The sequence below is a fragment of the Fundulus heteroclitus genome, unplaced genomic scaffold (genome assembly GCF_011125445.2).
Source record: "Fundulus heteroclitus isolate FHET01 unplaced genomic scaffold, MU-UCD_Fhet_4.1 scaffold_69, whole genome shotgun sequence".
NCBI classification, from domain to species: domain Eukaryota; kingdom Metazoa; phylum Chordata; class Actinopteri; order Cyprinodontiformes; family Fundulidae; genus Fundulus; species Fundulus heteroclitus.
The window spans coordinates 1,625,585-1,650,445 of NW_023397132.1; the positions used below are offsets into that span (position 1 = coordinate 1,625,585).

The window sequence follows — 24,861 nt, forward strand, 5'->3', positions numbered from 1 at the left end:
AATAAATATGAATTTTTCATGGAGAAACCTGTGACAATCGCCTGTGTGTGCATTTTCAAACCACTATACATTATTCAACAGATGCGAGCGGCTTGAGACATTTAGTTTAGTCTTTCACTTTTACTTGAGATGAAGCAGATTTCGGATTAATTTTTGAATAAATCGACATTATAATTACATATTAATCCCGCAAGGACAATAGGGTCTTTTCAAAGATGAAGTCAGCAATCTTGCGTACGATGCAAAACTTTGGCAAATAAGGTCACCATGGAAGTAAAATGCAAAATCCCTGAGAATATTGGAGAAAAAAAAAAATATCAGGTGGATGAAAATGGGAAAAAAAATATTCTTTTTTAATAGCCTGGAGAGGGCACATTCATTATGAAAATAAAAAAAGAAACCACACATAAAGCAATTTCAGCAGCTGAACAGAAAATATGGGGGAAAAAAATCCAATCATGATGCATAATAAACCTGAAAGCAGTGTCTGTAATTATCAGTAAACAACAATTATGTTTATCACCTTTTGGATTCCCACATGTTTTATCATCACATAAGGCTGCTTTCGTTTTTCTTTTAGATTAATTTCCTCACTCCGTTAGTAACTGTAATTATCTCTAACTATAACTTTATGTAGTTGCACTACTGTTGCTTGAGAAAAAAGGGAATGGCTGCCACTTTAAGATAAAGAACAAAAGAAAAGATCCCTCTTTTTGCTTTGCTCTGTGGTGACACCTCCACCGGCTGCCGCCATCTGTAATTCTGTGGGAACAAAGGGAAGAAGGTGGTTTTGGGACTCTCAAAAGGTGGGAGACAAACATTTTGACATAAATTAGGAAAAGTCTTCAGATTTAGCAACGTTCTTCAATGTTTTCTTGCACTTCTTTTTAATATGAATACTTTTTTAAGTGTGTGTGTGTGGGTCCACATTAAGACAACTGCTAAAACAGTTATTGTGATGCTCAGAAAAGGCGGCCCCAGAAGACAACAAGACAGGTCAGTGGCGTTCGAGACTGGTTTATTGTTGTGCGGGTAAACAGAGAGAAGGCAGGCAGCTTCTAGCACGGAACTCCTAGGTGTGAGGACAGCAGGTTCGTATAAGGGAACAATCTCTGACTAGAAGTGCTGCGGTTTGGAGGAGCACTAACCTTACGGGGTCTGAGTTTGGAAGGACAGAGTTGACTGGGCCGAAGGGAAGGAGCAGACAGGCTGCCGGTGCTTGGGGCTTTCAGAGTCCTTATCCAGAAAACAGTCCAAGGTCGGAATCCAGAGGGCAGTCCAGTAGGGCAATCCGTGAGCTGGGTCGGGGTCCGGTCCAGGTCCAGTAACGTGCAGGGCTCAGAAATGAAAGGGTTAGTCAGGCATGGTACTCAGAGGTGGGTCAAGGTCCAGTTCATGGTCATAAAAAGCCTATTTCATCCCCTAAAACCTCTTCTGTTTCCTTGTGTTTCAGTTTTGCCGTTTTGATTACACTAGGTCAAGTTAGCGTAAAATGGTGGAGTGATATTATTCTGAAATCCACAGGAACTTTCTCGTGTCTAGCGCTCGATGTTTCCTGTTTGACACATGAAATTCAGGAGCTTGATTGTCCAGCTAGACTTACTTTTGGCAGAATGTTTTGCATCGCCACATAATTAATTGATACTTTATTCATCTCACAATGGAGAAATTCACCTATGCATTTATCCCATCCCCTTGAGGAGCCGTGGCTTCCACTGTGGGGCGCCCAGGGAGCAATCGGGGGTTAAGGGTCTTGCTCAGGCACCCAGAGTGCAGACAGTTGGGATCGAACCGGGTACTTGTATCATTCTCAGAGTGCAAGCACACTGCTCTAACCACTCCCCAGTAAGAGTGGTGGCCTCGCTAAACGGATCTGAACACGGCTGATGTGAGTGTACAGTACACACTGATTTTAATGATTCGGGTTCCTTGGGGTGCCCACACCGTATCTGCGCTGTTTGCGGTGCGAGCTCGGCATTAGAGACTTCAAGATATTGGTGAATCTGTTAGACTGTGAAAACATGTGATGTAGTGCTGAGAGGGAAACATGTCCAGAAGAACACTCGTGAAGCGGTGAGATTTTCCATCCAATTGCTTGACTCGTGCCGAAGCATCATGATGATGCTTTATTTGCTCTATTATGCCATTAAGTGGACAATAAATGTAAAACTGGCAGAGTGATTATTTGACATGAATTTAGTGTTTGAAGCTTTAAACAGAATTAATAAATGTCAGAGTGATGCCAATTAAATTCTGAATATGATCTCACCATGATCTTAATCTGTCTTCATGATGCAATAGCTGGATCAAAAGGGAAAGTGGAAACAAATAAAGGTTAAGATGTAAATATACTCGATACCACTTGTTGACCTTTATTTAAGCAGGTAAAAAATCATTGAGATGAATAATCTCTATTCCAAGCTAAACTTGAAAAATTGTAATCCCTAAACGAGAGTTGAACCCCTGTCGCAGGGGTGAAATTGCCAAGGCTTAATCACAAGACCACCACAAAATGTTAATTTGTACTGATTTTTTCTGACTGTTGCAATACTCTCCTCTTTTTTACTGGTTCAAATGATAAAAATGACATATAACATGATATATTACAATCCCAACATAACAATAAGTGACAAGGGAATCAGCAGCATTTTGCTGCCCCCATAGGTGGGTTATCCAGGTTTAGAAAGTACAATTCCTGTACAGATATTAGTTCCAATCAGTGCTTTAAGTGGGGCAGTACGCACCAGTATGCAGTTTTACCCCTCAGTGGACCTTTTTCAACCGTGCGGCACGTACCGGGACTTTTTCTGGTTTTCCCAAGCAGTCTTTACCTCCCACCCTTCATCCAACCTCCACAGTTTACAGCTTGTAGCCTATTTGTTGATTTAAAAAATGGAAAAAAAACATTGTTTTGTTGCACAACGCTTGCCATTGTGGATGTAGGTGTTTTGGATGAGGAAAGAGGAGGAAAACAATCACATCTGTGATGTTGATCTGGCTCCAAAAAGGTCCCAAAGAAGACATGAACTGAACTGGAGTTAATAACAGCAGCTCTCTGAACAGTCTTTCATTGCACAAGGAAACAGAGGTTGGACTCCGCAAGCTAGCATTAGCACATCCAATGTGGAACATGATGCAGCACAAACACCTGTAACATGTTCAGATAAAAGATAAAATCATGTGTGATGCTAGCATTTAATGTGCCCTAAGCACAAATGATGGGTGGTGCCCCCCACCTGGAAATTAATGATACAGCGTGTATCAGAATATTTGTCTTTATTTCCGAAGTCACTTCTCAGTATTAATGTTTCGAAAACAGTTGCAATAAGTAGGAGGAGAAATTAGAATCATGATAAAACACTGAATGTCAATGGTGTCTAAACTTCCACACAATATAACTGTTTTACCTATCATGGAGGAAAAGTAACAAATACGACGGATTTTAGGTCGATCAAAATGAGGAAACAAATAATGTTCAGTCATTGAAATTTAACAACAGTGAGCTAGGGCGCATCCTGTAACTTGCAGTAAGACTTATTTTTTGTGCTGTTTTCACATGTTGTATTTGTTTGATGCAAACCCCTAAAACATAAAAAAGTCTGGCTTTACAGAGGAAACGATCACGATCATGACAAGTTTTGTTTTCCTGAGGAAGATTCATTAGGAGGAGCTCATCAAAACAACCAGTTACGCAAATCAGAGGTCACTAAAGTTAGTGTTGCTTCAGTGTGTAAGTTGCTAAAATAATGTTGAAATTTCTCTGGTCCCCTGCCTGATCTGACCAAAAATCAATATGACTCAACTTGAACCAATAAATAAAACAATTAAATGTGGTTTATTAAATATAAGGTCTCTCCCTCCAAAGACTTTGTCAGTTATTGAATTGATTTCTGATAATCAGATTGATTGATTTGTTCTCACAGAAATCTAGCTGCGAGAGGACTACGTTAGTATAAATGAGTCAACTTTCTCTAATTATTTAAATTCTCACATTCCCAGAACAACGAGAAGAGGAGGAGTAGTAACAACCATCTTTCAGTCTGATTTATCAATTAGTCCCAGGCCAATTAATAACTACAATTAATTTGAACATTTAACCCTCAGTTTCCCTCATTCAAACTGCAAAGCAATAAAACCTCTTCTTTGTTTTGTATTGTCCTCCAGGCCCTTACTCCCAGTTTTTGGATCAGTTGTCAGACTTCTTATCTGATTTAGTGTTAAACACTGACAAGGTTATTAAAGTGGGGGATTTAAACATCCATGTTGACACTGAATGTGATAACCTTAATGTAGCCTTAAATACTATCCTAGATCCAATTGGTTTTGCTCAAAATGTGCATAAACCGACACATTCCTGCCTTCATACTTTAGACCGGGCATTTTTCGGCATGAGGTTATTCCACTGCAATAACATGTTATTTTTTATTGTACATTGTTTTAAGGCTTTTCCAGGGGTGTCAATAAATGTGGCTGGGACTGAATAACATCTAAGATACACATAACAATGTTTACTAAAACACACTAAAAGCATCAACATGCTAAAAACAGTAACTTGGTGGCAGAAAAATTTCATGTCGTTGAATCAGTGTTCTCCAACATTTATTTTTATTTTTGACGTCAGATGAAATTCCAGCATGGAGGCTTTCCAATATCAAATTGTATCCATCTAAATACCAATTCATGTAAAAATGGTTTCATCCCAGTTTAATCTTCATGCAGCCTTTGACATTTTGAGAGAGAAAATGTGTGCTGAAAATAAAAAAGTGATTTAGCTTCAGTCTTCAGTTGCATTGTTAAAAAATATGACCAAATCTGCAACATTTAAAGAAATAAAAGGTTGAATTATGGTGTTAAATTGTGAAATATGCCTCTTGGACAGAATAAGACTATATAGCAAACTATAAACAGCCTTTTAAAGTTACAAAAGGTTTTCTGAGAAAGGGCAAAGTGATTGTCTGTTGGGTGTTCACCACAACAATAAATGTCAGACAATGCCTAAGGCTGTCAAAAGAGGTAAGCTTTAACTTTGATTTTGAAGACAAAGATTTGTGTCTCATTCCTGTTTACAGGGAGTTTTATAAAATAAGGGTTGTAGAGCAAAATGCCTGGTCTTCCTTTGTCACAAAGTATGACCTGTGAACAGCTAGTAGGAGGCTATGTATAGATCTCAATAGTGCACAGGTCTGATAACTAAAATTTTACAAGTAGATGTCCCGGTGTGCAAAAGTACCACATCGGTGATAAGTAGCTGGTTTTATATCAATAATACTCATATCCTTTAAGCAGAAAATATTTTGCCACTGTCAATACATCCCCACTGGTCTGAGTTATGGTGTACCTCTGGGATTGGTCCTTGCCCATTTACATGATTTCCCAAATATTTGCTTACTGTTAAAGTTTTGAGTATGACGGTCAACTCTGCATGCCTTTAAACAACTGTGTTACAATTCCTTGCCTCAGACCATTTACTATAAATTAAGTCCTGACAGGTACTTTGAAATAGTGTTGTGGGCCTAAAGGAGGCAGACACAACAAAAAGATATGACATTTTAAGTTTAAAAGTATGCATAAATCAAAGGTTGAGCACATGTCAGTTTTGGAACCATGATTTCATTTAGTGTCTGTTATGACAAACAAAAACAAATAGCAAGCACTTAGTTTCTTGTCATCTATCTTTAAACAGTAAATAATCCTCACCAAAACTGAGTTAGACTTACAAACCAAAATAGTAGTGGGCAGCTTCTAAAGTAGTAGTCTCTGGCTCATTCTAGGGGAATCCAAAGAGTTCTCAGGCTAGACATCATACTATATTGCCACACTTATTTGCTCAGCAATCCAAATAATCAAAATCAGGTGTTCCGTCACTTACATGGGCACATATAGAGCAAAATCAAGCAGCTAGACCTGTAGATGGTTTCTATACACATATGGAAGGAATGGGTCACTCAAGAGATCATTGAATTCCAGGGTGTTACGGTGATGGAGGCCACATGTAGAAAAAGTCCAGTCGTGAGATTTCCTCACTCTTTAATGTTCCCCAGTCAACTGTCATTAGTATTTAAAAACAAAGTGGAAGCGATTTGGAATGACAGGCGAACGATACTTGCATGACTGTATTGTGCCAAATGTAAAGTTTTGTGGAGGGGGAATTCTGGTGTGCTTCAGCAGTACCAAGAGATTTTGGACAATTCCAGGCTCCCAAGTCTTTGGGAAATGCTTGAAGATGACCCCTTCCTCTTCCAACATGACGACATATCAGTGCACAAAGCAAGGTCCTCAACGACATGGTTGAGTTTGATGTGGATGTCCCTGACTGCCCTGCACCAAGTAGAACACCTTTGGGATGAATTAAAGTGGAGACTGAGTCCAGATCTTCTCGTCCAACACCAGTGTCTGACCTCACAAATGCACTTCTGGAAGAATGGTCAAATATTTCCATAAACACACTACAGAACCTTGTTGACAGCCTTTCCACAAGACCTGAAGCTGTTTAAGAAGAAAAGGGTGAACCAAAATCCTATTTGACCCTATATGGGTTAAGAATGGGACAATAAATAAAAATAAATAAATTGGACATGTTGATCTCACAATGGAGAAATTCAATTCTGCATCTTAACCCATCCCCTTGGGGAGCAGTGGGCCGCCACTGTGCGGCGCCTGGGGAGCAATCTGGGGTTAAGGGTCTTGCTCAGGGACCCAGAGTGCAGGTAGTTGGGATCGAACTGGGTACTTGCATCCTTCCTAGAGCACAAGCTCGCTGCTTTAACCACTAGGCCAACACTCCCCCTGTCATGTATATTCATGTGCGAGTTAATGCAGGGCTTGTGAATACTTTTGAGTGTATAGCTATTGCACTTTCAATAGGTTCTGCATCTGCCCTGGGGTCCCCTGTCAGAGTGATACGTCTGAAAACTCCCCAACCTCATTTTGGATACGGAGGAGCAGTGGCTCCATTACAAGTTTCCCCTTGATGATGGAGCTCTACACCCTCTAAAGCTGAGCCTGACTACCTTAAAGAGTAAGCCAATAATAATGCTCATGAGATATTACTCTATCAGTGACCGTAGTAATGCAACTGCTTTCCCTGAGTTCTGAGACTCTGCCCACTTCACAGAGGATAATAGGTGGATTAAGGAAACCTTCAACATGTGCCTTCCACAGTTCTCAATCCTATCAAAACACAGGGATTTCCTCTTGTGAGCTGTCTGGAGATCTTTTCAATACTTACTTTGGGCCAACAAAAAGTCCTTCATAATAGCCTCTTGGAATTCCTTCAACACCTGAGTGTTTGCTTCCAGCCACTCATGAGCTATTTTAAGAGTCTCTGGAGGAAAGAGGCCGTGAAGGCCTTTCTTTCTAAGCTTGACAGCTTCCATCACAGTCCCCCTAGTTCTAGATCTGTCTTCTGCAGACTATCCAAGACATATGATTGCAGTTCTGATAAGATTACAAATCTGTTCATTATCCTTTGGCCCAAGGTACCGTGGTACCAAATACACTTATGAACCAAGTTGTTCTCCGACATGTTTGTAAAATACATTGTAAACCTAGTATGCTGTCATTTTCAAGTTCTCCATTAAACTGTGATCCTTTTAGCTTTCCACATATTCACTGCAGTGAAGCCCAAAACTTTTTCTACAATGGTAAATAAAAAAGTAGATAACATTTCAGGATACTGCATGCAGTCCTTACATTCCTATGGTGTGTAGTGCCTTAGATAGTATCTAAAACAACTTACCCCTGCATGTGCTCCTTCTTTTCTACATATGGGCAGAATTTTTATTGTCCAAGTGCATGAATGACACTGTAACACCTACATCATGATGGTTTTGTCTGAAAACATTTGCCATTATATCTTTATCATAGTAGTCAATCACAATTGTAACAACACAAATATTGTAGTCGGGAATCAAGCTAAAAGTATTTAAATTAAAATGGTTGAAGGTGAAACAGGAACAAATATCGAGCAGATGGAAATAATTAATCATTAAAGTTTAAATTGTTCACTAAAACACCGCCGCATAGCCTTTCTCTAAGTTTATTAATATATTCATGCTGTACATTAAAAATACATTTGAGGGCAGGCAGGTTTAAAGTGGTTTGCCACTGAATAATAAGCTTAAAACGCATTGACTTGTGTAGTTAAAGGGTAAAATCTAAAAGTTACCAATGAAATATAAATACACTTAACACTTTAGTCTGTGCCCTTCTGCCACATGTTGTATCATGTGTTTATAAGAAACACTGCTCATTATATACAGATAAACATTTTGCAGTGAATTTGCCACCAAAAGAGAAAAAAACATATCCAACAGTAGTCTTCAATAAAAGCAGCACTAAAAATGCTCTTAAATACTTTGAAACAATACTACTATACAGTTAAAACACACATAAAAAACATTACAATCATTAAGTAAAGTTTGAAACATTTATGTATACTTTTGATCCGTAGCCTGACATGATTTTCTAGATTTTTCTCAATTTCAAAGATCGGCAAATCACACTATGTAGTGCTTGGGTCAGCGCCAGCTGAGCTCTGCCATGCCCACTGCTTTCCGCACCTGTTATCTCCACCTCTTGTACATCAGCGTCTCATTTAATATCAGAGTTCCCAAGCAGTGCCCGGAAAATAACAGCATGAATCTTTGCATCTAAGTTGTTTCGTCTGTCAATTCTGATTTTTTCTTCTCTTCTTTCGGACCAAATGAGAAGGCTTGTTTTTGTCATTCAGTGCTCTTGCGTCCAGTCTTTGCAAGGACCAAGTTTAGTTCATTGATTAAGGTGGGGGGCATAACTCCGCCACTAACCGGAACTGCTTTTTTGCTGGGCATCTTATTGCCAGTTGTGGCCAAAACAGGCAGTGGCATGGGCTTCATGTGTCTTGGCAGGGATGGTGTCGGCAGTCGTTGAGGTAGGCAAATGTCCATGGATGTTCTACGGTGAGGAGCTTCTGGGGTCTCAGATAAGTTGCCAGGCTTTAGATATTTAGGTACGGTGTTGGTTTTGAGGTGAGGACCAGGAACTTTAGGTGTCCTCCAGTCGGCGTCTCCTAACGAAACCCTCCTCTCAGTCAGCTGCAGGAAAACGAGGATGAGACAATTGTCCTTTAAAACCTTTTAGACAACTTCGGAGAAATGAAAGAGTAAACAAACCTAAACAATTTATAATGTTGCATTTGGGGAAATCAAAAGAACCTATGTCTCCAAGTGATTACCGTACCTCTGTCATGAAACTGTGGTTGTATGATGGAACCTTGCTGCTATCTGTCACAACGCCTCCTTTGGAGACTTTGAAAACTCCAGTCTCTTTGGAGGTGCTGGTCTTCAGCTGGAGCTCAGATTCATGCTAAAGAAACATAGTAAGGGGCACAAACTTCAATTTAAACCAAGGACTATTTTAAAAATAACCAAACAAAAGTAACGAGTTTGGTTAACGTGGCAGTCATTGCAACCGATCGCAATTTTGTCCGGTTTTTACCAAACTTTTCTGGGTTTTAAATGGCCCTCGTATATAGGACATTCTATATTGGTCATTTGTCAATTTATACCCACTAGTACATGTTTCATACAAATCACGCATCATTTCATACCCACCAGGGGGACATTCTACAATAACCACCGTTTATTAAATTGACTGTTTATTACCGACCAAATGTCAATTCATAACTGCTGAGAGTTGATTTATAGCAATGTTGACAATCAACAACTGAAAGTATCTATAGTCTAGTAAAAACTGCACAATATGTCAAAATCACAATCTCCAGAGCAATATCAGTGTGTGCAATATTGGAGAGGACTGCTTAGATGCAATATTGGATAAAATGATCCATTTCAAGTGTCAAGCACTCATGATCACCATATTGATAATGGATTTGGCCAGTTGGACAAGCTATAATTTCCCCTCAACACACACACACACACACACACGCGCGCACACACGCACACGTTTGTATTTAGCAGTTTAGATGCCAAAGCTTACAGAGTGTGTTGAGGACATTGCATAATTGTACAAAAAAAGTGTCACATGGTTCAACTTTAAGCAATAAGGACATCCCGATTTTCAGTAATAGTATCATCATAGTTAAATATTTTCCTGAAATCGTGCTGATATTCATCTAGAATAGAAAATATTACAGAAATAAACTGAAAAGGCATCGCATCTAAGCTGAGGAGATGCGTTATCTTGTGTTTGTATTTAGTCAATACTTTCTTTACAAGAACTTGCAGCACAACCATGGTCCCGTGTTTCTTCTATTTAAGAGGAAAATATTGACAGACTCAGAAATCAGCGAGGAAGTCCACTGAGCAACAAACATGTTACTGGGAACTTTTGCAAACTGGTTATCATCACAAATGATTTAAAATGATGCCTTCTCCAACCTGTGGCAACAAAACTGTGTTGATATTGATCGATCGATCGATCGATCGATCGATCGATCGATAGATCGATAGATAGATCGATAGATCGATAGATCGATAGATGTATTTTAAAGGTCTATGGGGTAAGTTAGTTGAAAAAAAATAAGGATCTGCATTAAAATCCAAGACACTGACCTTTGTTTTAAATTTATTCTAGCAGTAGATTTTCAGAGATGGACAAGAATCGCTCTTTAAAGATGACAAAACAACATGTTGTTAGAATTGAGGTTTTTTTCCTGTAAGTTCACTTTCAGTTTTAGTGTTTCTCAGTAGACTGCTGTTGGAAAAAAAGGTCTTCTGGGGAGAACATAAGAGAAACTCCAAACTCAAACTTCCATTTTTATGTCTTTAATGCCAAAAAAAAAAAAAAAAAAAGAATGCTTTCTTGTCTGATTCCAAGTCTGATGACACGTGAGACACCCAGGAGAAGGAATGGCTTGTGAACCAGTTCGAACCAGAAACATTTTAAACAGCTGCACCACTAAAAGAAAGCTCCAGCTAACAATGCTTCAGAGTGTAATACAGAGACATCCATAAACCTTAGATGTCTTTACTGGTTGAAGAATGCAGTATTTCCACTTAGGTTTGTGGTGAATATTGCATCAAGTAGAGTTTGTAACTCTACTGAACTGCTTTACAGTTTACTTTTTTGGGGGGGGATGGGTTAAAACAAGTCCTTAGACAGGTACATCCTCATAAATCTGAATATTTTAAGGTTGCAGTTATCCTGTTATATTCATACCTCCTTCTACATTTTCCCTACATGCACATTCCCATTAATTTGCTTGGACACCGCAGTCAGTGAACAACCAGCCTTTATAGCAATGATCTTAAGTGGGTCACCCTCATTACTGCCACTGGCTGGTGGACAACTGTCAAGTCAGCACTCTTCCCTTTGATTGCTCAGGCCATAACAGGACATTTGTGTGTTAAACGCCCTTTTTTACTGATGTTATGTTAAACTCTTATTTTCCAAGGAACCCATCCTTGGGATTTCATGAGGTGTACGCCATATTCAGCTAAAGTAACTGGAATAAAAAGCTTGAATTAGTCTCTGTGTGATGAATATGGAAAATGTATGAGATTCCATTTTGGAAGTGAATTACTGAAATAATTATATTTTTCAGTCTAGTTTCAATTAATTGAGGTGTACATACTCTATATCCAAGCATGGATACGGAGTCTGAGCAATGAAGTCCAATTGAGTTGGGCCGACTAGCTAGACCTCTACGTTAACAACGTTCCCCTTTGAAAAACACTCTGACCCCCCTCCCCTTAACAAATCCTCATTTCATCGCAGTGAGGACCTTACCTTGGACCTTTACACCCTCCTCCCAGCCCTCATCGCCGCCATCACTCATTACACCTCACCGTGGATTGAGGTCCTCCATCACTGGTTGCTATGGAAACTGTAGGAGTATAGTGCCTGCTAACAGGTAATGGAAATCAAGAGAACCCGAAGCCCCTTGTCTAACTTTCTGGTCCGAAAGTTTCTCTTTGCCCTTCGTGCTGGGTCCAGCGTCCTTCCCAGAAAGCTCCTCTGCTGGAAGCTGACAATCCTAATGTTTAGAGGATTTAGGAGGAGAATCCTAATACTTTTAGCCAGCTCTGGTCTGCTATAGATTTAGCTGCTGGAGAGCTAAAAGCATCTCCAGAGAGCAAGAAGGAGTGCACTGAAATAAACACCTTTAAAACAAATAGTGCCTTTCCCCTTTAGATCAATCTCCCCCGACAGTGTTGCCCTTTTTACTTGCTAACCCAAACTAAAGCACTAAAAGGCTTTTACAGTAAGTACCCGTGATAAACAGCACTGTGACCGCAGACAGGTTCCCATAAAGGAGTGCCAATACTGATTAATTGTGCTGAGCACACCAAAACAACTCGTTATTTAAAATAGAAATGCCAGACAATAAACTCACTTATTTATTTTTAATGAGAAAACAGGATTTAAAAAAAAAAAAAAAAACACACAGGATAGTAGCAATAAATGCTTTTTTTTTTTTTTTTTAGAGAACATGTGCCATCCATGGCTGCTCTGCTTGTGTTTGCTTTGGCCTGCATTATTTATGTCGTATGTGCTGTGTCAGCGATGACTGTGACAACACAGCGCTCTGTCTGGGGGCTATGCGCCACAATGTGATTGTTACAGTCGCCTTGACCTTATTTTCACAGCTTTTCCACATAAAGTGATTTATGTCATTGTGGAGTGACCTCGAAAAAACTTTACAGTTCTCTCCATGCTTTATGCGTTTAATCCGCCTAACAGTGGTACAGAAATGAGGGATTGGGGGGTGGAGGGGGGGCATATGATTCACTTATTTATTTAGACCTTATACTTCTAATAACTTTGATAGTAAAAGTGCATCCATTCACTATTCGAGAGAAGTGTTTGCCCAAGCAGGAAAGGAGAAGCGTACAGCTGTGGCCAAAAGCTTTGGCAGGGGACACTACCTAAAATATTGTGCTTATATGGTGCTTATATGCATATTAATTCATAGTTTTTTTTTTGTTTTTTTTTGCTTGCACGGTTTAATTCACAAGGCGAAACAAAGCCACCAGCTCCAGTTATTTTGCTACAATCTGATTCCCTACTTCTAGCAGAAGGAAGCGGCACATCATAGAGCTCAAATCATCTTAATGTGGTTAACATGAACATGACAATGAGCTCAGATTACTCCATACTTCCCCCCCATTCATCAGATCCCAGTCGGAAAGATCACCTTCGAGATATGCTTAGTTCAGCGGATGATTAGCATCATGAATTTGCAGCAGGAAAATCTGAGGGAACCATGTGAGAGTCTCTTTTTCTTCATAGTAGGTACACCTGGTCTGGAGTTAGCTGTGACATCATCCAGGGAGGACAGATCACCCGCTATTACCATCTAATGTAGAACAGATTACTGGATCAATGTGTGCTTCTGTGGTTTTTTGTCTCTCTTGTTGTGTCTCTGCTCTGTCTTCTGTAACCCCAGTCGGTCGAGGCAGATGACCGTTCATACTGAGTTCTGCTGGAGGTTTTTCCTTCCCGCTAATGGGTGGTTTTTCTTTCCACTGTCGCTTCATGCTTTCTCAGTATGAGGGATTGCTGCAAAGCCATGGACAGTGCAGACGACTCTCCCTGTAGCTCTATGCTTCTCCAGGAGTAAATACTGCTTGTTGGGACTTTGAAGCAATGAACTGGTTCCCTTATATAGGAAATTTTTGACCAATCTTTATAACCTGACCCAATCGGTATAATATGATTGAATTTGACTTTGTAAAGTGCCTCGAGATGACATGTTTCATGAATTGGCGCTATATAAATAAAATTGAATTGAATTGAAGTAATGTCAAAATGGAACAAAAAAATGGAACACAAAGCTCTGCCACCAGTGCAGAGCTCATTCAGAATATTGGCAGCAAGTAAGTGTGAGTACATCGCTGAGCACTTTCATACCACAACCCTGTGACAGGAAGGGCAGCAAAGAAGCCCCCTCTGTCCAAGAAAAACATAAACATACTGAAATCATACTTAAATCTCAACATAAAGAACAAGGACGGCAAGCGGAGGACTGATGCTCTAACAAATCGTCCGTCCAGCCCAATTATTTGTCCGGAGAAGAAAGAATAAGAGCAACCGCGTGTCCTCTGTGTTATGCTGACAGTGAAGCATACTGATCCGATCCCTGCGTGGGTTTATGTCTAATCAGACCAAGTGGGCTCTCTAAATATTCTCTCCAAGAAAGCTGCGATGAATAAATAGTGGGATCAAAAGATCCCTTCAGAGCAAGTTCTTCCAACAACTCAACCTCACTTTGGAGACATTTTCCTGACTAATGGAAGACCATGCTACAAGGGAAAATGACTCTGCACAACTTTGATGTTTTGTAAAAACAGTCTGTATAGAAAATTTCTTTGCTTCTTCTCTAAAAATGTTGAAACATGTGCTTTTAGCAGCTTTATCAAAGCTTTTACATTAAAAGCGAGCTAAATTGTTTTTTTCCAGTTGCATTAGATTTTACCTTCAGATCGATGATGTCTGCCACCCAGCTGATCTGCGTCTCCCTCCTGTTACAGCAGAAGTGCCTGTCGAGGGGGGGGGGGGGAACTCAGTTACATCACTCATAGCTATTCACCCATTTTCTACATGTCACTGCACATTATGTCTTCAAAGGGGACACCTCAGGTATTATCGCTAATGAACCTGGCAAGAGGAAAGACTCGCTATCATTAGCAGTCATCCTACTGACAAATCTATCAACCTAACAGCCCAGATGTGGATATGGACTGTATAAAATATTCAAACGAGAAAATTAATAATATTTATAAAATGTGACAAAGTACTCGATTTTGCATGTTGGCTTGTAATAAAAATTCTGCAGTTGGTGAGATTTTTGCTTCAACGCCGATACATTTATTCTATGATTTAGGAAAGAACAAAACCATAATTTTTCACAAACTTACATAAAAAAGTAATTGCATCCACAATAAAGACAGTAATGCTAATGGTCTACATCAGTCTACACCTTTTAGGTTTACTGGCCAATTATATTCATTTTCCCTGCAGGGAAACCTGGATGGGGAAAAAAAAACCTTTGATGTATTCAGAAAGAACGAGGTGGAAGATTTAATGCAACAAGGCAGCGGCCGGCTTTAGATTCCCCAACTACAATACAATATCCTCCAGTATTACATGAACACTAACATGTATTGCATGCTCATTTTTTTGTAAGCTAGGAAGAAGAGGAGCAGCCCCATGTAGGGCTCCTGATTGGCAGAGTGCAGCAACAGGTGAGGGAGGGGTGTGTTTTCACTATGAAAATTGTTTTTTCTTTCTCTAAACCTTTATGGACCTCTGATAGGTGGTAACCCCTCAGATCAAGGTCTGCAACCGATTATATTTTCTGAGCGACTACACTGTATGACTTATTCAGAGCAAATACCAAGTCCTTTTAAAGGTATAACTGGAATAAACTGTAAAGGACTTGCCATCGCGGACCTCTGTATTCTGTGGCCTTTGAGGCGAGACAAGAGGAGAGAGTGGTGCAGTTGGGATTATGTACGTGTGTTCTACCCATAAACTTATGACCATTTCAGTGTTTACACTTCAAAACTGCATCAGGATCACTCCAAAGTCAGAAGAAGACTGTAATATTTACAGATTTATATTAAATAAAGCCTCAGAGGTGTATCCCAAAGGAACACAAACAGCAGCAGCGGTATCGCCTTGCATTGGAAAAAAACGTTTAAGTACCCACGGGGTTGCAGGGCTTTTTATATGAGTCATAGAATATAAATGATTAAAAAAAAACATTTGTTTCAATAGCTATAAGCAGATGTTGACAATCTATAAACAGCCACAGGTAAAGTTATCAAATAGAACAACTTTCATCTACCATGACTGAATCTTAACGTTGGTAAAAATAAAAATCAACCAAATTGAAATGTTTGGCACTCTTCTTTGACAAAACTAGACCAGAAGGTTCCTGTTTTTACCCTGGAAAACGAAGCAGAAAGGCAGGAGGGTAACAACTGCCCCAGAAAACTACTGTGGCACTGGTAGAGGAAATACGCCTTGAGAGAAAATACATTACCAAGCAGCAGTAAATATTAGAGTTTTAAAACAATGAGAGGTGAAATGAGCTAAACATAATAATACAATTTATAGGGGAGAGAATGTGAGGCAAAAATAACACTGATGGGGGAAAAAAAAAAAAGCTTTGATAAACTTGATTTATATTTCCCTGAATGCAATTTCCAACTAATAATCAGCAAGGCTGTGCTTTCATCATTCCCATTACCAAACCGAGTCATATAACCCATAATGAAACTATTTACCCGTCAAAGGTTTGGACACACTTTCCTATTCGATTGAATGGGAAATTGGGTCCAGACTTTTGAGCGGCAATTTCGATCACGGAGAGATTTCCTACTTACTCACCAGGTTATTGTGGTTTCCCAGGATCTTACAGAGAAACAGTAAAACTCACAGATATTCTGTACAAGGACTCACCACTGATGTTTATCCGTGTAAACCGTAAAGCCCCAGCTGCAAAAAACAAACAAACAAAACAAAAAAAGATCAGATTTAAGGATAGATGTGTGAAGACATCTACTTGGTAGGAAATGAGTATATTCCACCCCTTAAACTTTAATAAAAATGATGGTGTAGTGCAGATAAAAGGTCAAAACTTTTACACAAGCATGCAAAGACTGGATCAGAAAAACTCCTTTTAACTGTGCCACCGTTATTCTCTTAGTTTAAATACATAGAAATTAGGGCTGGGCAACGATTAAAATTTTTAATCGCGATTAATCGCATAATTTGCCCGATTAATCATGATTAATCGCGTTGTATGCGCAAACTCCAAGAATGAATTCAAAAGTAGTGTAAAGAGCACTTTTATTTTAATGTTCTGCTGCCATATGAACAAAAGTGTTGTAACATTTGTAGCACTTATATTATACTGGATATTTTCAACCCATCTATTGAATTTAGAGCACTAGTTGATCTTTTCTTCATAAGAGAACAACAAGCACTGCAGCCAAAATATGGCCTTTTTTGACCTGCTGTATATTAGCCAGTCCCTAAGCTTGATGTATCATGAAACTGTTGACCTTTTGGGTTTTGTGGTTTTTATTTTATTATTACAATTAAATAACAACAATAATAATAATAATTGTCATGGTTTTCAGGTGACGAGTCCACATGCAGATACGATCGGGAGGCAAAACACAGTTTTAAGATGTTTATTATAAGAAACAGGCAGATCTAAGGACGGGACTACGGGAGAGTCGGCTGGGTCAGAACGTCAAGGCTGGCGAGTCTGTAAGAAAGAGGAAGTCAGAAACTCTGAAAGTTGAACCAGGGGAATAGCTAGAAGTGCGCTGCTTACCATTTAGCCGGGCGGACCTAACCGGGAAGAAGTAGCGTCGGGAATACTCTATGATTCTACTCAGCTGGATTTAGGCGGCTGGTGACTGAGGACGGCTGATGTAACTGGCGAGGGATCCTGAGCGAACCTCGTCGGCAACGGTTGACAGATGGATTGACCAGAGTGAATGCAGAACCAGCAGGAACCGGGAGAGGGGAACTCAGGCCTCGCCGGGTAACATCCAGGAAGTATGAGGGGAGCGCCAGAGCAAAATCTGAGCAGGCGGTTCTGCTGGTCTGTTTCTTCGGAACGAGACGTCAAGACGGGTGAGTGCATCCAAGCACAAAAATCTGAGGCAAACAGAGATCCAAAAATTAGTCAAAAAAACGAAGAGCAAAAACTCACAAGCTGGTGTCCGAGCGTAGGGACAGAGGCCACGTCGTACCACGACTGGTTAAGGCTCTGGCGTCTTCCATCTGTCAGCGCTCTGCTTAAGAAGCCAGAGGAAGCCGCCTGCAACGAGCTGCAGGTGTGGGCCACGCCTCCTCAGCCAACCAGACACACCTGTGGAATAGAGTTAGAGTAGAGCAGCACAGAGAATCCTGACACTACCCCCCCCCCTCAACGGCCGCCTCCTGGCGGCCCAGACGAAGAGGTGCTGGGCTGAGTAGCCCAAAAATCTGAAATCAAGTCCTTATTCAAGATAGTAGCTGCGGAAACCCACGAGCGCTCCTCAGAGCTACAACCCTCCCAGTCGACGAGGTATTGGTGACCCCTACCTCGCCGACGGGCATCCACAACCCTGAGAACCCGAGGGTTCTGACTGTCCTGGGAGGGTGGAGGGGGTCCGGAAGGAGGGCACAAGTTGCTGTCCAAAACGGGCTTGATCTGGGACACATGAAAAGTAGGGTGTACTCGGGAGTGAGGGGGCAAACGTAAACGGACAGTGCTCGGGTTAATCACTGTCTCTATCTCATAGGGACCAGTGAACCGGGGAGCAAGCTTTTTAGCGGATGGATTGGACAAAACGTCTCTGGAAGATAACCAAACCTTCTGACCGGGGCGATACTGAGGAGCTGGTCGGCGGTGCTGGTCGGCAAACCTCTTGCTCCGCTCTGCGGTGCGAGTGAGGGCAGTGATGGTTGATCTCCAGATGTCCTGGCAGCGAGCAATGTAGTCGTTTACGGATGTGAAGGGAATCCTGAGTTCCTCTGTGGGTAGAAGTGGAGGCTGATATCCCAAAGCAACCTCAAAAGGTGAACGTCCAGTAGCTGAGGTGATGTGTGAATTAAGGGCATACTCCACCCAGGGCAAAAACTTGTTCCAGTCGGAGGGTGAAGATGACGTAAGGCAGCGGAGAGTAGTCTCTAGTTGCTGGTTCATGCGTTCAGTTTGGCCATTAGTCTGAGGATGATATCCAGAGGTGAGTGTATAACGGGCACCCAGAGCAGAGCAAAAGTGCCGCCAGACCTGGGAGATAAACTGAGGACCCCGGTCAGAGAGGATATCAACAGGGATGCCGTGAAGTCTGAACACATGTCTGATAAGAAGCTGAGCTGTCTGGAGTGCGTTGGGTAATTTGCGGATGGGAATAAGATGGCAGGACTTAGAAAACCGATCAACTACCGTCAAAATAGTTGACATACCTTGGGACAGGGGGAGACCGGTAACGAAATCAATCGCTATGTGGGACCATGGACGTCTGGGGATGGGAAGAGGATTTAACAAACCGGAAGGTGGCTGTGTAGAAGACTTATTCTGGGCGCAAACGGGGCAGGCGAGAACATATTCTCGAACATCCTTCGTCCATGAAGGCCACCAGAATCGCCGGGATACCTGGGACTGGGTTCTAAAAATGCCCGGATGGGCGGAAAACTTCGTGTCATGACTCCAACGTAGAACCTCAGGACGAACAGACTGGGGAACGTACTTAAGCCCAGGTGGCCCTGTACCTGGGTCCGGGTCTAAGAGTTGGGCCTGTCTGATTCTGTCCTCCAGATCCCAATGCAGCGCTCCAACCGTACAGGTGGGAGGAAGAATCGGTTCCGGCTCCCTCTCTTGTTCAGAAGATGTAAACAGACGGGACAGTGCATCAGGCTTGACATTTCTGGAGCCGGGTCTGTAGGTGATGGTGAGGTTGAATCGAGAGAAAAACAAAGACCAACGGGCCTGTCTAGAGTTGAGTCGACGGGCTGACTGCAGATAGGAGAGGTTCTTGTGATCTGTCCATATTATGATGGGCTGCTCGGATCCCTCTAACCAGTGCCGCCACTCCTCCAACGCTAGTTTAATAGCTAGTAGCTCACGATCACCTACATCATAGTTCTGCTCTGCTGGTGATAAACGACGGGAGAAGAACGCACAAGGGTGCAACTTACAGTCTACCTCCGACTGTTGGGACAAAACCGCTCCCACCCCGGTATTAGAGGCATCGATCTCTAAGATAAACTGTTTGGCTGGGTCGGGGTGAACTAGTATGGGAGCCTGGGAAAAACGGGCCTTAAGTTTACTGAAAGCCTCCTCGGCCTCTGGACTCCAGACATAAGGTACTTTGGGGGAAGTGAGAGCATGTAAAGGAGATGCTACCTGACTATAGTTCCTGATAAAGCGCCGATAGAAGTTAGCGAAACCAAGAAAGCGTTGGAGCTGTTTGCGCGACTCAGGAACAGGCCATTCCACCACTGCCCTTATTTTTTCCGGATCAGACTTCACCTGTCCGCCTTCTAAAATCAGACCAAGAAAGGAAACAGAAGACTGGTGAAAATCACACTTCTCGGCCTTAACAAATAAGCGATTCTCTAATAATCGCTGGAGAACAAGACGGACGTGTTGTTTATGTTGTTCTAGGTCACGAGAGTAAATCAGGATATCGTCAAGATAAACGAAAACAAAAACATTCAGAAAATCCCGAAGGACATCGTTCACTAATGCTTGAAAAACTGCCGGGGCATTGCACAAACCAAAAGGCATGACTAAGTATTCAAAGTGACCTAGCGGGGTCTTAAAGGCCGTCTTCCACTCATCCCCCTGTCTCACCCGAACCAAATGATAAGCGTTGCGCAGATCAAGTTTAGTGAAGATCTTAGCATTCTGGACTGGTTCGAGGGCTGAGGATAATAGAGGGAGCGGGTACTTGTTCTTAACGGTTATTTGGTTAAGCCCTCGATAATCGATACAGGGTCGAAGGGTTCCATCCTTCTTACCAACGAAAAAAAACCCCGCGCCCAATGGGGAGGATGAAGGACGGATTAACCCCGTAGCTAGAGATTCCCCTATATACTTCTCGAGCGCTTGACGTTCTGACCTGGAGACGTTGTAGAGCCGACTCACCGGTAGTGGAGCCCCAGGCAAAAGGTCAATAGCGCAATCGTAAGGGCGATGTGGGGGAAGTGAACAAGCCTGAGTCTTACTGAATACTCTCTGAAGATCGTGGTATTCCTCCGGAACTAGCGATAGGTCAAGAACGTCCCCAGATTCTGTCTCAGGGGAAGGGGTAACAGATACAGGCCGAGCGGACTGTAAGCAACGAGAATGACAAGCTGGAGACCAAGATTCTAATCGGGACTCGGCCCAGTTAAACTGCGGGCTGTGGACACTTAACCAGGCTAAACCCAAAACAACGGGTGAACGCTTTACAGGGAACACAAAAAACGAAAGTTGTTCCCGGTGGTTACCCGAAACTATCACTACTAGAGGTCGAGTGCGATGGGTGATTAAGGTTAAACTCTGCCCATCCAAGGACGACACCCGGAGAGGCTCGGGTAAAGGTTCGACCGGCACACGAAGCTGATCCACTACGGTTTGGTCAATTAGGTTGAAGTCCGAACCGGAATCAACTAGAGCCGAGACATCGAAAGTATCCTGATCAAACATTAACGTCACTGGTAAATGTAAGCGAGAAAGAGATGGCGCCTTAGTTACTACTCGGGGGCTAGAACTATTAACGTCCACCGTTCTCCCCGTTACGAACGGTGGACTGGATCTTTTGGCCGAACCGGACAATCCTTAAGGAAATGACCCTCCCCTCCACAGTATAGACATAAGTTGCCCGCGAAACGCTGTTGACGCTCCTTATTGGTTAAACCAACCTGGCCCAACTGCATGGGTTCAGGAGGTGATGGAGCGGACCGCGGTTCCCTATGGGTGAGCGTGGAAGGGGTGGATGATCGCATGACTTGGTTCTGTCTAACTCGGCTCCGACTACGTAGCCGGGTATCCAACCGGATGGCTAGCGCCACAAAATCCTCAAAATCCCCGGGTTCCTCCACCCGGGCTAATTCATCCTTAAGGGACTCATCAAGAGCCTGAAAAAATACTGCCTTTAACGGTCTTGGTTGCCAATCCGCCGCTGCGGCAACTGTACGAAACTCCACTGAGAAGTCAGATACGCGTCGACCGCGCTGTTTTAACGAAAGGAGATGACGAGACTGATGAGCCGAATCTAACTCGGGCGAAAAAATAGTCTTAAACTCGGTAACGAATTCCTGAAAAGTAACCCCGAATGACTGACAATCAGGGAATCGAGCCTCAGCCCAACTAAGTGCCTTACCTGTTAGGAGTCGTAGTACATAAGATATCTTAACCTCATCTGAGGCGAAAGTCTGGGGGGATCGGTTAAACACCAGTTTACACTGAAAAAGGAAACCTCCGCAACTCCCATGGTCACCAGAGAATTTCTCCGGACTAGGTGACGCGCTCTCAAGTGGCGGAGCCCAAAGCTGATTATCAGTGCTCGGAGCGACGGGAGGCGGGGTGCTAATGTCTTGAGTGACAGGCGACGTCATCGCGGAAGTAACTGTGTCCATGAGCTGGCTAAACTGAGCGGCTAATCTATGAAGCTGCTCCTGTGTTGAATTTACGGCTAAACCTAGCGACTGCATCTGCTCTTGCTGTGCGGCTAACTGCCGCCCGAACGTATCCGCTGGACTTTGGAGGCCAGAGCCTTCTTCTGTCATGGTTTTCAGGTGACGAGTCCACATGCAGATACGATCGGGAGGCAAAACACAGTTTTAAGATGTTTATTATAAGAAACAGGCAGATCTAAGGACGGGACTACGGGAGAGTCGGCTGGGTCAGAACGTCAAGGCTGGCGAGTCTGTAAGAAAGAGGAAGTCAGAAACTCTGAAAGTTGAACCAGGGGAATAGCTAGAAGTGCGCTGCTTACCATTTAGCCGGGCGGACCTAACCGGGAAGAAGTAGCGTCGGGAATACTCTATGATTCTACTCAGCTGGATTTAGGCGGCTGGTGACTGAGGACGGCTGATGTAACTGGCGAGGGATCCTGAGCGAACCTCGTCGGCAACGGTTGACAGATGGATTGACCAGAGTGAATGCAGAACCAGCAGGAACCGGGAGAGGGGAACTCAGGCCTCGCCGGGTAACATCCAGGAAGTATGAGGGGAGCGCCAGAGCAAAATCTGAGCAGGCGGTTCTGCTGGTCTGTTTCTTCGGAACGAGACGTCAAGACGGGTGAGTGCATCCAAGCACAAAAATCTGAGGCAAACAGAGATCCAAAAATTAGTCAAAAAAACGAAGAGCAAAAACTCACAAGCTGGTGTCCGAGCGTAGGGACAGAGGCCACGTCGTACCACGACTGGTTAAGGCTCTGGCGTCTTCCATCTGTCAGCGCTCTGCTTAAGAAGCCAGAGGAAGCCGCCTGCAACGAGCTGCAGGTGTGGGCCACGCCTCCTCAGCCAACCAGACACACCTGTGGAATAGAGTTAGAGTAGAGCAGCACAGAGAATCCTGACAATAATAATAATAATAATAATAATAATAATAATAATAATAATAATAATAATAATAATAATAATAATAATTATGTTATGTTCAGTGTTTTTTCGCTAATCCACCTCTTATATATTTCAATCCTTATGTAATTTTGTCTGTGTTGTGTGCACCTGCCTGTTGCTTTAATCCTATAAATTTCCCCATCGTGGGATAAAAAAAGGATTAGCTAATGTTATCTTATCTTAAATAACTCTTTTTAATATATGTACTGGGTTCTTTCAAGGTCTTAATTACATGTTATGTGTGGGCTCCAGTAACATCCATCCATCCATCCATCCATCCATCCATCCATCCATCCACTGATCTACCTGGATGTTCCCTGGAGGACTGAAACGCCTCAGTCAGAGACGTCTGTGGGTCTGTCGGGGCAGTGAGAGAAGTTTCGTCTCCTCTCTCCGTTTCTGGGGCTCGACGTTTTCATGTTTTTTCACGTGCTTAGATAAATTTGTTGTGTTTCCACTGAAATGAACCGGCTTTTTACAAAACATACAGCTTGATTTCATTTACGGTATTAAAATAAAGCCAAACGGTGCTACTTCCCCTGTTCATGTTTTTTCGCTGCTGCGGTCTCTCTCAGCTGTTTGTGTGTTAAGTTTGTGTGAGAGCTGAGTGGGCGGGCCAGGCTGAGCCTGCGTGCTGATTGGCTGGTGCCGCTGAGCCATGTACGAGAGGGGAGGGGGAGCGGGAGAGTGCTGCCGTGACAGCGCGCTGCAGTCAGCGTGCCTGCTGACTGACACTGACTGAAAGCATGTGAGCAACATGCGTTAATGCGCGATAAAATAAATATCGCCGTTAATAGTCTAATGAATTAACGCGAAATTAACGCGTTAACTTGCCCAGCCCTAATAGAAATATATGTTAAAACCTTGTTTCATTCATAAACCCAATACTTCGAGCATCGTTACACTCCTAATTATTAGTAACAATTATTTAAAGTTATTCGTTAGTGATATGCCTAAACTACTAGACAGTATCACTTTAAATCTGCCTCCATCTTTACAGCAGAATTCTAAAAAGCTCCTTACTGTGAGTTTCAAGGTGGTTTAATGTGCACTGAGGCATTTTGGGTGTAAAGGACCACCTTCCTAGGCTTTGGAAACCTTCACAGCTGTAAATGAAAATGAGCAAAGGAGTGTGTGTGTATGTGTGCGTGTGTGTGTGTGTGTGTGGGGGGGGGGGGGTAGAGAACAAAGCACAAAAAATAAAAAAATAAAAATAAGGGGCAGGGCTTGAGAGCCTGCAGCCTCCAGCTCCACTGCTGTGAGTTAAGGCAGCCGATCCAATGCCGCTCACAGACAGAACACTCCCTAATGAGGTATTGAAGCGCTACCTCTCATCCTCTCACCACAACTCTCTCCATTTTCTTCAGCACTCCGTCTTTATTTCTTTATTCACCATAATACCTCTCCCACAGCCCACTCAACCTTACATTGATGATACCACGCTGCATCATCCACTCCTTTCTGTCCCTCTTTGTTTCCCAGTCCTTCCCTCTTATCCAATTTTTCTCCCCATGAAGCGCTGAACAGTGTAGACAAGCACTCGCTGGACTCATTTTTCACACTTCCCCTGACTAAGAAAATTCTGACATGGAGAAAATTATGAGGAATTATAAATAAGTAATGTGAGTTATGGGGTTTGGCTTCCTAAAAATTCCCTAGGCTGCACATGCATACACTGTTAAAAGACTTCAGTGACAGGGACACTGGCTGACCTAAATGAAAAGCAAATCATTTTCTAAAATGCAAGAAAGGATTTGCTAATGAGTCCCCATATCCATCACTCCGCCATGTTTCCTG

At 42.5% G+C, this 24,861-nt stretch overlaps 1 protein-coding gene across 1 annotated transcript in view; it reads right to left on the bottom strand.

The window, feature by feature from the left end:
* Positions 1-8,022: 8,022 nt before the first annotated feature.
* Positions 8,023-24,861, bottom strand: part of zmp:0000000660 (arf-GAP with Rho-GAP domain, ANK repeat and PH domain-containing protein 2) — a gene marked incomplete at its 5' end in the record, with an annotated part of 140,874 nt that continues 124,035 nt past the window's right edge. Inside the window, 4 exon segments of the mRNA XM_036133884.1 lie at positions 8,023-9,074; positions 9,220-9,345; positions 14,420-14,483; positions 16,411-16,446. Coding sequence (XP_035989777.1) covers positions 8,724-9,074; positions 9,220-9,345; positions 14,420-14,483; positions 16,411-16,446 — 577 coding nt within the window.